We start from the raw sequence: 14,424 nt of genomic DNA, 5'->3' as shown, positions 1-14,424 counted from the left end.
TTTGGCCACAATACTAATATATATATATATATATATATATATACACACACATTAAATTATATACCATTTAAAAATATTTCAAGATAACTATGTATAATTACTTCATATATTGAATTATTGTTATTTGAGGGGCTTTCTCAGCAAATATTTATATATGCAATTAATTAATCAGGGCACCATGTAATTAATCTGAATACACATTTGTATCGATTGACAGCCCTAGTTAGAGTAAAAGTATAGCCACAAAACAAACAATATGCATGTTAACATGAATTCAGTTTGATAAAATCGCTTACTAACCTTTTCTTTGTGAAGTTATAGCCAATTTTACAACTTCGTTGCCATGACGATGTAATGTCAACAAACCCTAAAAGGACTGTGTACATGATTTAAACAACTTCACAGCTCAAATAATATATGAATTTTAAAAGATGTATGCAAGTGCTTTTATAAAATTATAAGCGTCACATTTCGGTCTCTAAACCCTCCCAAAAATTTACCCATTCACTTCCATTGTTGGCAACTTACAGTAACCTTGACAAATGCTGTCGATTGAGCCATAACATGCATTGAACACGGAATATTCCTTTAAGGACTGTTCACAACAAAGCGTTTTTGCGTCTGTTCACAGTATTTCAACTGTTTTCTATAAACATGCACTAGATGGAGTATTTTTTGCAGCATCTCACATAGGAGCACACTTATTTTAGATGCTGTGTCAAGTAAAGAACTTCAAATGTTAAAACCGCATCTCGACACACCTTTTTAGCGTAGACACGTTCCATGTGAATGGCCCCTTAGAAATGACAACTGCCATAGTTGCAATTAAAATTAACTGAATATTTAGTCACTCTTCAACATCTCCATCAAAATGCCATAGTTACTTAAGTGTTACTATAGTAAAAACCATGGCACATTTTTATAAAGGTAGCTCACACAAATCATTCATGCTTTACTGACTTGCACAACCATAATGGTTTTACATACAGCAGTTTCACACGAAGACAGATAAAATGAAAAACAGACAAAAAATAAAGCACATGGTGCATCCTTCCTGACAGGGAGTTTTCTTTTATTTTGGTTGTCATTTCTGCTGCTATAGTACTCACTTGGGACTTAACAGGTACCACACTAGACTACAGAAAAATAGCATATAGCTCCTTTAAGCCTGTAGGAGCCTATATTTCAGCTTTGCAAAGGGGAAAAAGAAAATCACACTCAGCATTTATGCATAGAAAACTTAACCAACTGGTTACAAAAAGCCAAATGTTTATGTTGGATTTCAACTGTTTGCTTGATTGTGACTATTAAATGCAAATTATTCCTGTTTATGAACACATGTACACACAAGTTTACCATAATGCAAGTCAAGCACTTTCATGCATTCACATCATGCACAGAGGCACACACGCACACACACTCTCTCTCTTACACTCAAGCTGAGGAGGGTGATGCCAAAAAACTCATGAGTCCTTTGAGCAAAATTTAAATGACACTTTACAACAAAGAAAAATGAGCACTTTTAAACATTTCATAGTGTGCACATGACACAACAAAAAAGAATAAGCTTGCACATAGTTCCAGTCACATTACTTTTACTGCAAGTTCAGCCTCATTGGGGCATGATGCAGTCACCATCAGAGGCTAAAAAGCCAATCCACAAAACCTCCATCCACCCACATCTGTGCACTGATCTTTCACTCCACCTCTGCCACATGGGCCACCTCCACTTCCATGGTCTGGATGATCTCTGGTCCCTCCTCCACCTTGACTACAGCCTGCTGTGCCAAGACGTAATTCACCACCTGCATAATACTCTGATCTGACAATGTGGTCACATTGGCATCGCTCACAGCCTGCACGGCCTCCAAGGTTTCTTCAGTGATGAGCACGGTCTCTATTTCCTCTGTGTGGGGATGCTGTGGAGGTTGGAGCTCAGGTGGCAGCTCTGGATCGAGGATGCTGACGGCGTGCTCCACCTGTGTTCCTTGATTATGGAACTGCAATGTGTCTTTCTCTAGCATGATCTTGCCTGGCAACTGGTCACCATGGAACTTGGTGATGTGCTTTCGCAGTGTTCGGGCATCTATGTGGGCCTCCTGGCACAATGGGCAGACGTAAGGGCGCTCACCTGTGTGAGTGCGAACATGGCGCTTTAGTGAACGGGCATCAGCCCATGCCACTCCACAGGTCAGACACTCAAAGGGCTTCACTCCTAAGGAAATAAAAGAGCAGTATGAGATTAGCAAAACAGGTCAAGCTTTAAATAATTTGAATGGTTTAGATTTGTTAGATGTTACATCCAGCTTTATTATTTGGCTCATTAAAACTCGATTCTGATTGATCAATCACAGCATGACTGTTAAGCTGTTTTCCCAGGCAAACGATTTCATGTTCCTCCTCTGGGTCTCTTTCTTCTGACTTATAAAGTAATGTAACCTCAAAAGCAATATATTCATGCCTATTTAATAGAGCTGTCTCGATTATGAAATTCGGCTGACGATTAATTGGCAAACAAATAATTACGATTATGATGATTAATTGTTATATAAATTGTCATATTTCTTAAGGTGCATGTGTGCTTCATACACCAATTTTTACATATTTAACTTCAAATATATAAATCAAACAAAATGGGGATATATAATTTACTTTTAAGGCTTTAAAAACGTATATAATCATACGTCAGTTATCAAAATATTTCTAAATACTTAAATTGTTCTTTTTGGTCAACTTTACTTTTGGTCAATTTTACATGTACACTGTTGTTTTTGTAACACATTTATTTATTTTTTGATAAAAAATTATATTTTTTAATATTTTTCTTATATATAGTAGTGAAGAGTGGTCAGACTACCACGCAGCACATGCTGAAATTAGTGGACAACATGTTGAAAGTATTCTCAAAATGTGGCCCCCTCAGAAATTCCAAAACAGCAATCAGGGGATTATTTAATAATTGCAACAGTCCTACCATTGAATAATTTATTTATTAAGTAGCCATGTAATAAGCAAGATAACATATATTCAACCAATCATTATTCCAAAAATAAATACCTTGTTTTGGAACTTAAACCCCTTTGGAGCCCGATCACCCTATCTGACTATTTGATCACGTAAAGCTTGCTGGATATTTCCCCTTAAATACAAAACCACTTCAAGTGGCATTGACAACCAAACTAAAATCTCAGCTGATAGCAAAATTGCCACTAAATAAGCAATTAATTGTGTAGGATGTCTGAATATACAGAATCTACACAGGAAAATAATCAAATTAAAACAGTAATTCATATGTGATATTTCCTGTTTAATGGGTCCATACAGGCTTGATGTGCCACCTACAGCCACATATATACAAAACAGCAGTTTCTTATAATTGATACATCTTCTACAAAACATGCGTTTATGTATGATTTTCCACTCACCCTGGTGATTGTTAATGTGCCGACGGTACTCTCTGAGCTGTGTGAACTTCCTCCCACAGTGTTCACACTCCCTCTCCAAGTTCTGCTTTATTCTGCCCTTCTTTCCATGAGTGGCTTTCTTGACATGCCGCCTGAACAGGGCCTTCTCAAAGAACTCCTTCCCACACACATTACACCTGCAAAACAACAAAACACAACATGTTTGCAGTCTACTTTTACAACAAGTGCTAGATTCACTCTAAGATACTACAGAAGATATTTAAAGGGACAGATCCTCAAAATGATAATTACATCATCATTTACTCACCCTAATGTTGTTGCAAACACATATTTGTTTTTTTTTCCCATGGAACACAAAAGGAGATTAAGCATAAAGTTAACCTTAGTCACCATTCACTTTCACGGCAACTTTATCCAGACAATAAAAAGGACTGAGGCTAACATTCTGCCAAACATCTCCTATTGTGTTCCACAGTTTAAAGAAATTTGTACGGGTTTGGAACAAGATGAGGGTGAATAAATGAAGACATAATTTTCATTTTTGGGTGAATTATCTCTTTAAGGTCACTGCATTTTTGTTTCTCACCTGAAGGGCTCTGCAACAGTGTGCGATTTAACGTGGGAGTACCAGTCTTTCTTCCAGCTGTAGCATTTCCCACAGACCTGGCACTGGAAAGGCTTCAGTCCTAAATGCTTATTCATGTGCTGCTGCAGGTCTTTCGCTTCAAAGAAACTCTTATCACAGCTATAACAAAGAATCAAAAGGTGTCAAATATGTACGTAGGATGAAATGTGAATAAATCTTTCTCAGTGTGTACACAAGTAATCGATGCACATCCCTTACAGGTTATGAAGCTGACAAATCACTTGTTCTTCTGAATTAGTACATGTGAAAATATACAAATGTGATAACCTTTACATAGACTGTTTATACAGTGAGGAAAATAAGTATTTGAACACCCTGCTATTTTGCAAGTTCTCCCACTTAGAAATCATGGAGGGGTCTGAAATTGTCATCGTAGGTGCATGTCCACTGTGAGAGACATAATCTAAAAAAACAAATCCAGAAATCACAATGTATGATTTTTTAACTATTTATTTGTATGATACAGCTGCAAATAAGTATTTGAACACCTGAGAAAATCAATGTTAATATTTGGTACAGTAGCCTTTGTTTGCAATTACAGAGGTCAAACGTTTCCTGTAGTTTTTCACCAGGTTTGCACACACTGCAGGAGGGATTTTGGCCCACTCCTCCACACAGATCTTCTCTAGATCAGTCAGGTTTCTGGGCTGTCGCTGAGAAACACGGAGTTTGAGCTCCCTCCAAAGATTCTCTATTGGGTTTAGGTCTGGAGACTGGCTAGGCCACGCCAGAACCTTGATATGCTTCTTACAGAGCCACTCCTTGGTTATCCTGGCTGTGTGCTTCGGGTCATTGTCATGTTGGAAGACCCAGCCTCGACCCATCTTCAATGCTCTAACTTAGGGAAGGATGTTGTTCCCCAAAATCATGCCATACATGGCCCCGGTCATCCTCTCCTTAATACAGTGCAGTCGCCCTGTCCCATGTGCAGAAAAACACCCCCAAAGCATGATGCTACCACCCCCATGCTTCACAGTAGGGATGGTGTTCTTGGGATGGTACTCATCATTCTTCTTCCTCCAAACACGGTTAGTGGAATTATGACCAAAAAGTTCTATTTTGGTCTCATCTGACCACATGACTTTCTCCCATGACTCCTCTGGATCATCCAAATGGTCATTGGCAAACTTAAGACGGGCCTTGACATGTGCTGGTTTAAGCAGGGGAACCTTCCTTGCCATGCATGATTTCAAACCATGACGTCTTAGTGTATTACCAACAGTAACCCTGGAAACGGTGGTCCCAGCTCTTTTCAGGTCATTGACCAGCTCCTCCCGTGTAGTTCTGGGCTGATTTCTCACCTTTCTTAGGATCATTGAGACCCCACGAGGTGAGATCTTGCATGGAGCCCCAGTCCGAGGGAGATTGACAGTCATGTTTAGCTTCTTCCATTTTCTAATGATTGCTCCAACAGTGGACCTTTTTTCACCAAGCTGCTTGGCAATTTCCCCGTAGCCCTTTCCAGCCTTGTGGAGGTGTACAATTTTGTCTTTAGTGTCTTTGGACAGCTCTTTGGTCTTGGCCATGTTAGTAGTTGGATTCTTACTGATTGTATGGGGTGGACAGGTGTCTTTATGCAGCTAACGACCTCAAACAGGTGCATCTAATTTAGGATAATAAATGGAGTGGAGGTGGACATTTTAAAGGCAGACTAACAGGTCTTTGAGGGTCAGAATTCTAGCTGATAGACAGGTGTTCAAATACTTATTTGCAGCTGTATCATACAAATAAATAGTTAAAAAATCATACATTGTGATTTCTGGATTTTTTTTTTTAGATTATGTCTCTCACAGTGGACATGCACCTACGATGACAATTTCAGACCCCTCCATGATTTCCAAGTGGGAGAACTTGCAAAATAGCAGGGTGTTCAAATACTTATTTTCCTCACTGTATATGTCCATTATCCTAGTTGTGGCAGTCTAGTTTTTCAAGTGGTTTCTACAGTGCTGTGAAAAAGTATTTGCCCCCATCCTGATTTCTTGTTTTTGTGAATATCTCATACTAAATTGTTTCAAAAATGCAAACAAAATATAAAATAAAACAAAGGCTTAATAAAAGATTACTGCCAGGCCTGTTCAATCAAATCAACATCTAAATAGATCTTTCTCAGCAGCACTGAAGTTGGCTAAAACGTCTCACCCAGTAGCACACTATGCCAAGGTCGAAAGAAATTCCAGAAATGACGAGGAAAAAGATGATTGATTAACATCAGTCTGGGAAGGGTTACAAAGCTATTTCAAAGGCTCTGGGACTCCAAAGAACCACAGTGAGAGCCATTATCTCCAAATGGAGAAAACTTGGCACAGTAGTGAACCCTCCCAGAAGTGGCCGGCCTTCCAAAATTCCTCTAAGATCACAGCGACGACTCATCCAGAAAAGACAAAACATCCAAGGATCTGCAGGCCTCTCTCGCATCAATAATGGTCACTGTTCATGACTTCACTATCAGAAAGACACTGGCCAAAAATGACATCATGGAAGAGTGGTGAAGCGAAAACCACTGCTAAACCAGAAGAACATTAAGGCTCGTCTGAATTTTGATCCAAAGCATAAGTCCACCACTGAATGGCTCAAAAGCTAAATTATAGTTTTGTAGTGGCCTAATCAAAGTCCTGACTTGAACCCGATTGAGATGATGTGGCAGGACCTTAAACGGGCCGTTCAAGCTCGAAAACCCTCCAATATGGCTGAACTAAAGCAGTTCTGCAAAGAAGAGTGGGCAAAAATTCCACCAGTGTTGTGAAAGACTGATCTCCAGTTATCAGAAGCATTTGGTTGAAGATGTTGCTGCTAAAGGTGGCATAACCAGCAAAGTTTAAGGGGCAGTTAGATTTTCATATGGGTGATATATATGTGTTGAATAACTTTTTTGCTTCATTAAAAAAAGATATCTATATTTGAAAACTGTATTTTGTTTTTACTCAGGTTGCCTTTGTTTTATCTAATTTGAAGGTCTAAAACAATTTAGTATGAAAAATACACAAAAACAGAAGAAATCAGGAAGGGGCAAATACTTTTTCCACATCACTGTACATAATCTCTGGTTTTTAAATCTTGATGTTTTTTGTAATGCACATAGTTCATTTATTTTTTTCAAAAGAATTGCATAGGTTGAAGATAGCTTATCTAGAACTGTTATTGGTGAGTCATCCAGTGTTTTTTAACTGTTAGAGTACTCTGAACAAAATTATTGAAAACCCCATCCCTTGTTAACAAAAAAGCTCTGTGGTATGTGTATGTTTTATGTGTCAAAGTATAAGGCACTCACTGAGTACAGTGGAATGAGCGAACTTCAGGTTTGGGTAGATGTTTCTTGAGGTGTTTGCTCAGTCCAGATGCACGGTGAAAGGACGCTCCACAGGTTGTGCATAAGTACTTTGATTCACCTATTGTACAAATTGTTGTTACTAGGTGAAGTCTGTTTTAATGAGTGTACTATAGATATGTTACCACATTGTGAAATGACAGATTGTTAAAGGGATAATTCACCCAAAATACTGTATGAAAAAAATTTGTGTTACTCAAATTGCACTAATTTTACTGTAAAATGGCAACCATGCACTTAAATGTTTTTCTAACAGGAATAACTCTCAGTAATACACACACCCAATTTAGCACATAAACACATTGTCTCTCCCCCTCCTTTCCCTCCCCTCCCTCCACATTCCACCTCTCCTCCTCTCTCCCTCCCCCTCATCTTACAGTAAAATTAGTGCAATTCGAGCAACAGTTAACGTTTTCTAACAGGAATAACTAAAACTATTGCAATCTGCATTAAATCTCAGTGGGGCAGGGAATATAATTGAAACGATTTACAGACTGTAACCGTCACACAGTTTACGTCATTTTCTCACTCATACATGGACGTTAAAGTAAACAGAAAATATAAACGGGCAAATAACAAAATTAGATGACGCATGGTGTAAAGTTACGTTAGCAGCGGTGCAAAAATTACTTTTAACATGGGAGCGATAAGGAAACATTTAGAAAATGTATTTTAAGTGACTACTAACAGAAACACGTGTTGTAATACTATGTTATTAATACATGTTTGGGTGGAGACAAAAAGTAAACGGGACTTACGGTGCTGCCGTATTGACAAGCGCTCCGGTATGCTTTCGCTTTAAGTGTTCGTTCTTGGCGGTTGTACGGCTGTGATATGCCATTTCCAATTTGCATATCATACACAGCACCACATCGTTGGGTCTCTGGATAAAATACTCCCATGCTTTAGATCACCGTGGGCAAGTTTTTTTTAACTGCTGCTTGTTTTTCAGGGAATCAATGCTTAAACCAGGTGCTGCCATATTAATTATTCCATTGCAACGCACCGACGCATGCTATGCAAATCCACGTATTTCTGCAATCGATGACGCTGATTACGTCGATGAATCATCCCAGCCCTACCGCCAACCATGCAATTAGTGGCCGACCTGCTCTACAACCTGAGCCACAGCCATCCATACATTCTGTTTGCATATTTGTTTAACACAAGCAATATTGTTTAACACAAGCAATAAGATGTGTACCTGTGTGAATGCTTGTATGCTCCTCCAGGCTTCTCTTGGTGACAAAAGACTTTTCACAGACAGTGCATTGAAATCTCTTAAGGGTGTCGTGCAGCAGCCGGTGCATTTTCAGGTTGTGCTTTGTAGCAAAGCTCTTCCCACAAACCTTGCAGGAGTGCGGCCTTACCCCTGTGTGGCTCAGCATATGAATGCGAAGGGAGTACAGCTTGGGCAATGTCTTGCCACAAATGTCACACACAAACTCCCGCTTGGTCCGGTACTTTGCCTGATCTTCTGACCCCGGAGAATCTTCTGTGGCTCGTGTCATACTTGCTCTTTGTGTATTCTGATGCTTGTGCCGAGCCAAATGTGCACGGAGCGAGGCTGCATACTGGAACTCCTTATTGCAAATCTGAGAAGGCAAAGGGAAAGTCAGTGAAAATTTGTTGATAGCTGATGAGTGTAATTTGATGATGTTAAAATGCACTTTCTTATCCCAACCTAGGAGTAAGCCATTTGTAGGTTGATTTCACCCAAAATTGTAAGGGGCCATCAAAAAACACATTCATATGTCTGTCTGTGCCGTTTTTCAATTGTTTTACAATGTAAACATGCACTAGATGGACATCTTTGACCTTTGCTGTGAGACATTTTTCTACTGGTAATTGTACAACCAATAAAGTATGAGGACATTTTGAGGAATCTGATTGAAAAGAGCCATTATTTCTGCAGTTCCAATTAGTGCTCAGAAATTACACATTTCTGCTTAAATACAGTTGTATAAGGCAAGAGTAAGGCAGGAATCATTCACTTTCAAACGGAACAAGAATACATACACTGCACTTGAAGCTGCGAGCCTTCTCGTGTTTCAGAGCGTGCATAATGAGGGCATACCGCCTCTGGAACACCATGCCACACTCATTACATGTGTGCTCTTCCTCAACAGCTCCTCCTGCGTCTCCCTGCAGTGTCCCATCCTCAATAGACTCTAGGTTGGTTGCATTGGACTCCAGCTCTTCTGCTCCAGTTGCTTCTCCATCAGGAGAAGAGTCCATGTTTGTCTCTGAAAACTCACCTGGAGTCTTCTTCACAGACAGAACCATTCGACTTCTCTTTGCAACATTTTGAGGTATCTGAGGACACAGAGAGATTCTATTAAAACAATCTGTCTGAGTGGATTTGTGAATATTTTGTATCCAAATAATCAATGGTTTATTGCTTCACATTATACTTGCATCATTAAAGGAATAGTTCACCCAAAAATGTAAATTCTCTCATCACTGAATCACCCTTATGCTATCCAGGATGTGTATGACTTTCTTTCTTCAGCAGAACACTAATGAAGATTTTTAGAAGGACATTTCAGCTCTATAGGTCCATAAAATGCAAGTGAATGGGTGGCAAAATTTTAAAGCTCCAAAAATCAAATAGGTCTGCATAAAAGTAATCCATACTACTCCAGTGGTTAAATCCATATCTTCAGAAGTGTTTTGATAGGTGTGGGTGAGAAATAGATCAATATTTAAGTCAATTTTAACAATAAAATGTCCTCCCTGCTCAGTCAATCGCTACTTTAACTTTCATATTCTTCTTGTGTTTTTGTTGATTCACATTCTTCAAGCATACGCCTCCTATTGGGCAGGGAGAAAAATGTCTGGCAAAAATTGACTTAAATATTGATCATCTGTTTCTCACCCACACCCATCATATCACATCTGTCTTATGGATTACTTTTATGCTGCTTTTATGTGCTTTTTAGAGCATCATCATTTTGGCACCCCTTCATTTGCATTGTGAGGATCCACAGAGCTGAGATGTTCTTCTAAAAATCTTCATTTGTGTTCTGCTGAAGAAAGTCTGGGAAGGTATGAGGAAGAGAAAATGATGAAAGAATTTTCATTTTTGGGTGAACTATTCCTTTAACTGGCCCAATCCCAAATTGTGACCTTGGCCCTTGTGGTCCTCCCCTGAGTCCACACTAGAGTGATGTAATCAGAATCATAATCAGCTTTATTGCCATGTATGCTCATATATACGAAGAAATTTGTCTTGGTGAAAGGAGCTTCCAGTTCACAATGTATGTACAATCTACAAATACAAATCTGTTATATATAGAAGCAATGGAATGTAATGGAAGAGGAGGTATGGTATGTTGGATAAATATAAATAGACTAAGCTGTGTATTGCACATTAATTATTACTCAATGGGGCAATTGTAACTGTTCATGAGATGGATAGCTTGAGGGAAAAAAACTTTCCTGTGCTGCTGCACAGACTGTTGAGAAGTGCACTGGTGTGGACTTCACAGCAGTGCAGGCTCCGCAAAAGGGTGCATCACTACCACATAAGCACTCTTGAACACTCTTTTGAACAATAAAAATGGTTTTGTGGACTTTATATACATGCCAAATCCAGAAGGGCACCACTTGTAACAGGATAACAATAATTTTTATATGAATGGTTTAAAACAAGAAAATTCTGTCACCATTTACTCTCATGTCATTCCAGCCGATGACTTACTTTTATTCTGCTGAACACAAAACAAAATGATTTAATAAATGACCCTTGGGCCGAATTCAATATAAATGGCACTACATCACAACTTTAACTTTATAATTGTCATAAAAGTAGTCCATGCGACTTGTGCGTCTGTAAGCATACAATATTTTGCAAGCATATGATCACTTTGTGTGATGAACAGACAGTAAATTTGGGCTAGAACGATTAGTCAGCATTATCGACAATAAAAAAAAACGGACACATTTTGATTTGATCTCATTGGACATAACAGGACATCATATGAAACTGATCCTATACTGCAGAAAATGTTCAAACTTATTTTCAGAGAATGTTGAATATAATCTTGAATAAAAGTGTGTTATATCTTGCTGGAGTGGCAGAAGTATAGACAAGTGAAAAACAAGTTAAAAATACAATTACTGAGCAATTTATTAGGAACACTATGTCCTAATAAAGTGGCCTACCTTCTGCTGTTGTAGCCCATACGCTGGAAGGTTCAACATATTGTGCATTCAGAGATGCTATTCTGCTTACTACAATTGTACAGAGTGGTTTTATCTCAGTTACTGTAGCCTTTCTGTCAGCTCAAACCAGTCTGGCCATTCTTTGTTGAGCTCTCTCAACAACAAGGCACTTCCGTCCACAGTTGAAATACTCAAACCAGCCAGTCTGGCACCAACAATCATTCCATGTTTGAATTCACTGGTATCACATTTTTCCCTATTCTGATGGTTAATGTGAACCTTAACTGAAGCTCCTGACCCATATATGCATGGTTTTAGACATTGCACTGCTGATTAGATTGGCTGATTAGATCATTGCATGAATATGTAGGTGTACGTAAGTGCCTATGATTGTTGTGAATGTTGCAAAAGCAGAAACAACGTTAGTCTACCTATAAACATGTGTCATTACAAATCTTGTAATATTATATTGTGTCTGATTGTGTTTATGTAAGGAGGTCTATAATTTCCTCTAAACTGTTTATACAGTGCATACGGAAAGTATTCACATCACTTCACTTTTTCCTCATTGTGTTATGTTACAGCCTTATTCCAAATGGATTCAATTCATAATTGTCCTCAAAATTCTACAAACAATACCCTATAAATGTCAACATTAAAGAAGTTTGGTTGAAATCTTTGCAAATTTATTAAAAATAAAAAACGAAAACAAATCCCATGTAAATAAGTAATCACAGCCTTTGCCATGACACTTAAACTTGAGCTCAGGTGCATCCTGTTTCCACTGATCATCCTTGAGGAAAAGCACACACCTGTCTATATAAGGTCCCACACTTAACCGTGCATGTCAGAGCACAAACCAAGCCATGAAGTCCAAGGAATTGTCTGTAGACCTCTGAGACAGGATTGCATCAAGGCACAGATCTGGGGAAGGGTACAGAAAAATGTCTGCAGCATTGAAGGTCCCAATGAGCACAGTGGCCTCCATCATCCATAAATGGAAGTTTGGAAGCACCAGGACTCTTCCTAGAGCTTGCCGCCCGGCCAAACTGAGCGATCGGGGGAGAAGGGCCTTAGTCAGGGAGGTGACCAAGAACCCGAGGGTCACTCTGACAGAGCTCCAGCATTTCACTGTGGAGAGAGGAGAACCTTCTAGAAGAACAACCATCTCTGCAGCACTCCACTAATTAGGCCTGTATGGTAGAGTAGCCAAATGGAAGCCACTCCTCAGTAAAAGGCACATGACAGCCTGCCTGGAGTTTGCCAAAAGGCACCTGAAGGACTCTCAGACCATGAGAAACAAAATTCTCTGGTCTGATGAAACAGAGATTGAACTCTTTGGCCTGAATGGCAAGCGTCATGTCTGGAGGAAACCAGGCACCACTCATCATCTGGCCAATACCATCCCTACAGTGAAGCATGGTGGTGGCAGCATCATGCTTGGGGATGTTTTTCAGCAGCAGGAACTGGGAGACTAGTCAGGATCGAGGGAAAGATGAAAGCAGCAATGTACAGAGACATCCTTGATGAAAACCTGCTCCAGAGCGCTCTGGACCTCAGACTGGGGCGAAGGTTCATCTTTCAACAGGACAACGACCCTAAGCACACAGCCAAGATAACAAAGGAGTGGCTATGTGACAACTCTGTGAATGTCCTTGAGTGGCCCAGCCAGAGCCCAGACTTGAACCAGATTGAACATCTCTGGAGAGATTTGAAAATGGCTGTGCACCGACACTCCAAATTCAAACTGATGGAGCTTGAGAGGTCCTGCAAAGAAGAATGGGAGAAACTGCCCAAAAATAGGTGTGCCAAGCTTGTAGCATCATACTCAAAAATACTTGCGGTTGTAATTGGTGCCAAAGATGCTTCAACAAAGTATTGAGCAAAGGCTGTGAATACTTAAGTACATGTGATTTTTTTCATTCTCTATTTTTAATAAATTTGCAAAGATTTAAAAAAAAACTTCTTTCACGTTGTCATTATGGGGTATTGTTTGTAGAATATTGAGGAAAATAACAAATTGAATTAATTTTGGAATAAGGCTGTAACATAACAAAATGTGGAAAAAGTGAAGTGCTGCGAATAATTTCCGGATGCACTGTATACACTATACATTCATCTCCGCAAAATATGCGAGATGCTTATGAAGAACATTTACAGTTCTCGTGGGTATTTAAAATACTGCTGCGGGAGACACGTTTTAAGTTTTCATTGCCTCTGAACTGTGTGACTATACAGAAAATAAAGTGGTTCTCGCACTACATGACATTTTTTTCCTGGAATAACAGACATAATTAATAAGATGTTTATTGAATTTTAATTAAAAAATATTGTAAACTTAATCATGAAATCTAATTTATATAAGGAACGTGTTGCATGCATGTTAAAGGGTTGTTAACTAGCATAAAGACATATTTTTTCAATCAATGGGTGAGTAGTTCAGAACAGTATTTTATTTTGAGTCAGAAAAAGTATTCATTGTAAAAGATTGTGTTGGCAAATAGGTTTATAGGGCATTTAAAAAAAAATTCCAATAAGATCAGTGTGTGCTGCGTGATTAAATTAGGCCTCATCTCTACTCTCACTGCGGCTTCAGGGATGTAACCCTACAAAGATGGCTCATGTGCCCAATGTAAAGACTGTAACCTGAAGACACGGTTTGTGTTAAACAGCCCTAACAAAAGTGTAGCTCCAATCCTGGCATCCTCCATCGGTGGTGGTGTTGTTGTTGTTATTGAATTGCGCAAGCAAAAATGTAAGAAAAATGGACACTCGACACTAGATGACATCACTATGTGGCTTCCTTTGTGTGTGCGAATGCAAGAGAGGGAAAAGTATTTTAGTGTGGCGTTCCTCTT

The 14,424-nt window shown here is 39.1% G+C and overlaps 1 protein-coding gene across 1 annotated transcript in view; it reads right to left on the bottom strand.

The window, feature by feature from the left end:
- Positions 1 to 931: 931 nt before the first annotated feature.
- Positions 932 to 14,424, bottom strand: part of zbtb11 (zinc finger and BTB domain containing 11) — a 24,848-nt gene continuing 11,355 nt past the window's right edge. The window contains exons 5-10 of the mRNA XM_052131141.1: positions 9,419 to 9,715; positions 8,604 to 8,994; positions 7,343 to 7,460; positions 4,012 to 4,170; positions 3,426 to 3,601; positions 932 to 2,215 (exon numbers count right to left, since the gene is read on the bottom strand). Of these exons, the coding sequence (XP_051987101.1) occupies positions 1,698 to 2,215; positions 3,426 to 3,601; positions 4,012 to 4,170; positions 7,343 to 7,460; positions 8,604 to 8,994; positions 9,419 to 9,715 (1,659 nt within the window). The 3' untranslated portion in view covers positions 932 to 1,697. The remainder of the gene's footprint in view (positions 2,216 to 3,425; positions 3,602 to 4,011; positions 4,171 to 7,342; positions 7,461 to 8,603; positions 8,995 to 9,418; positions 9,716 to 14,424) is intronic.

The sequence above is a fragment of the Xyrauchen texanus genome, chromosome 7 (assembly GCF_025860055.1).
Source record: "Xyrauchen texanus isolate HMW12.3.18 chromosome 7, RBS_HiC_50CHRs, whole genome shotgun sequence".
NCBI lineage: Eukaryota > Metazoa > Chordata > Actinopteri > Cypriniformes > Catostomidae > Xyrauchen > Xyrauchen texanus.
Note: the sequence above shows the minus strand (reverse complement) of the source record. Positions and strands in the feature narration are given on the sequence as shown.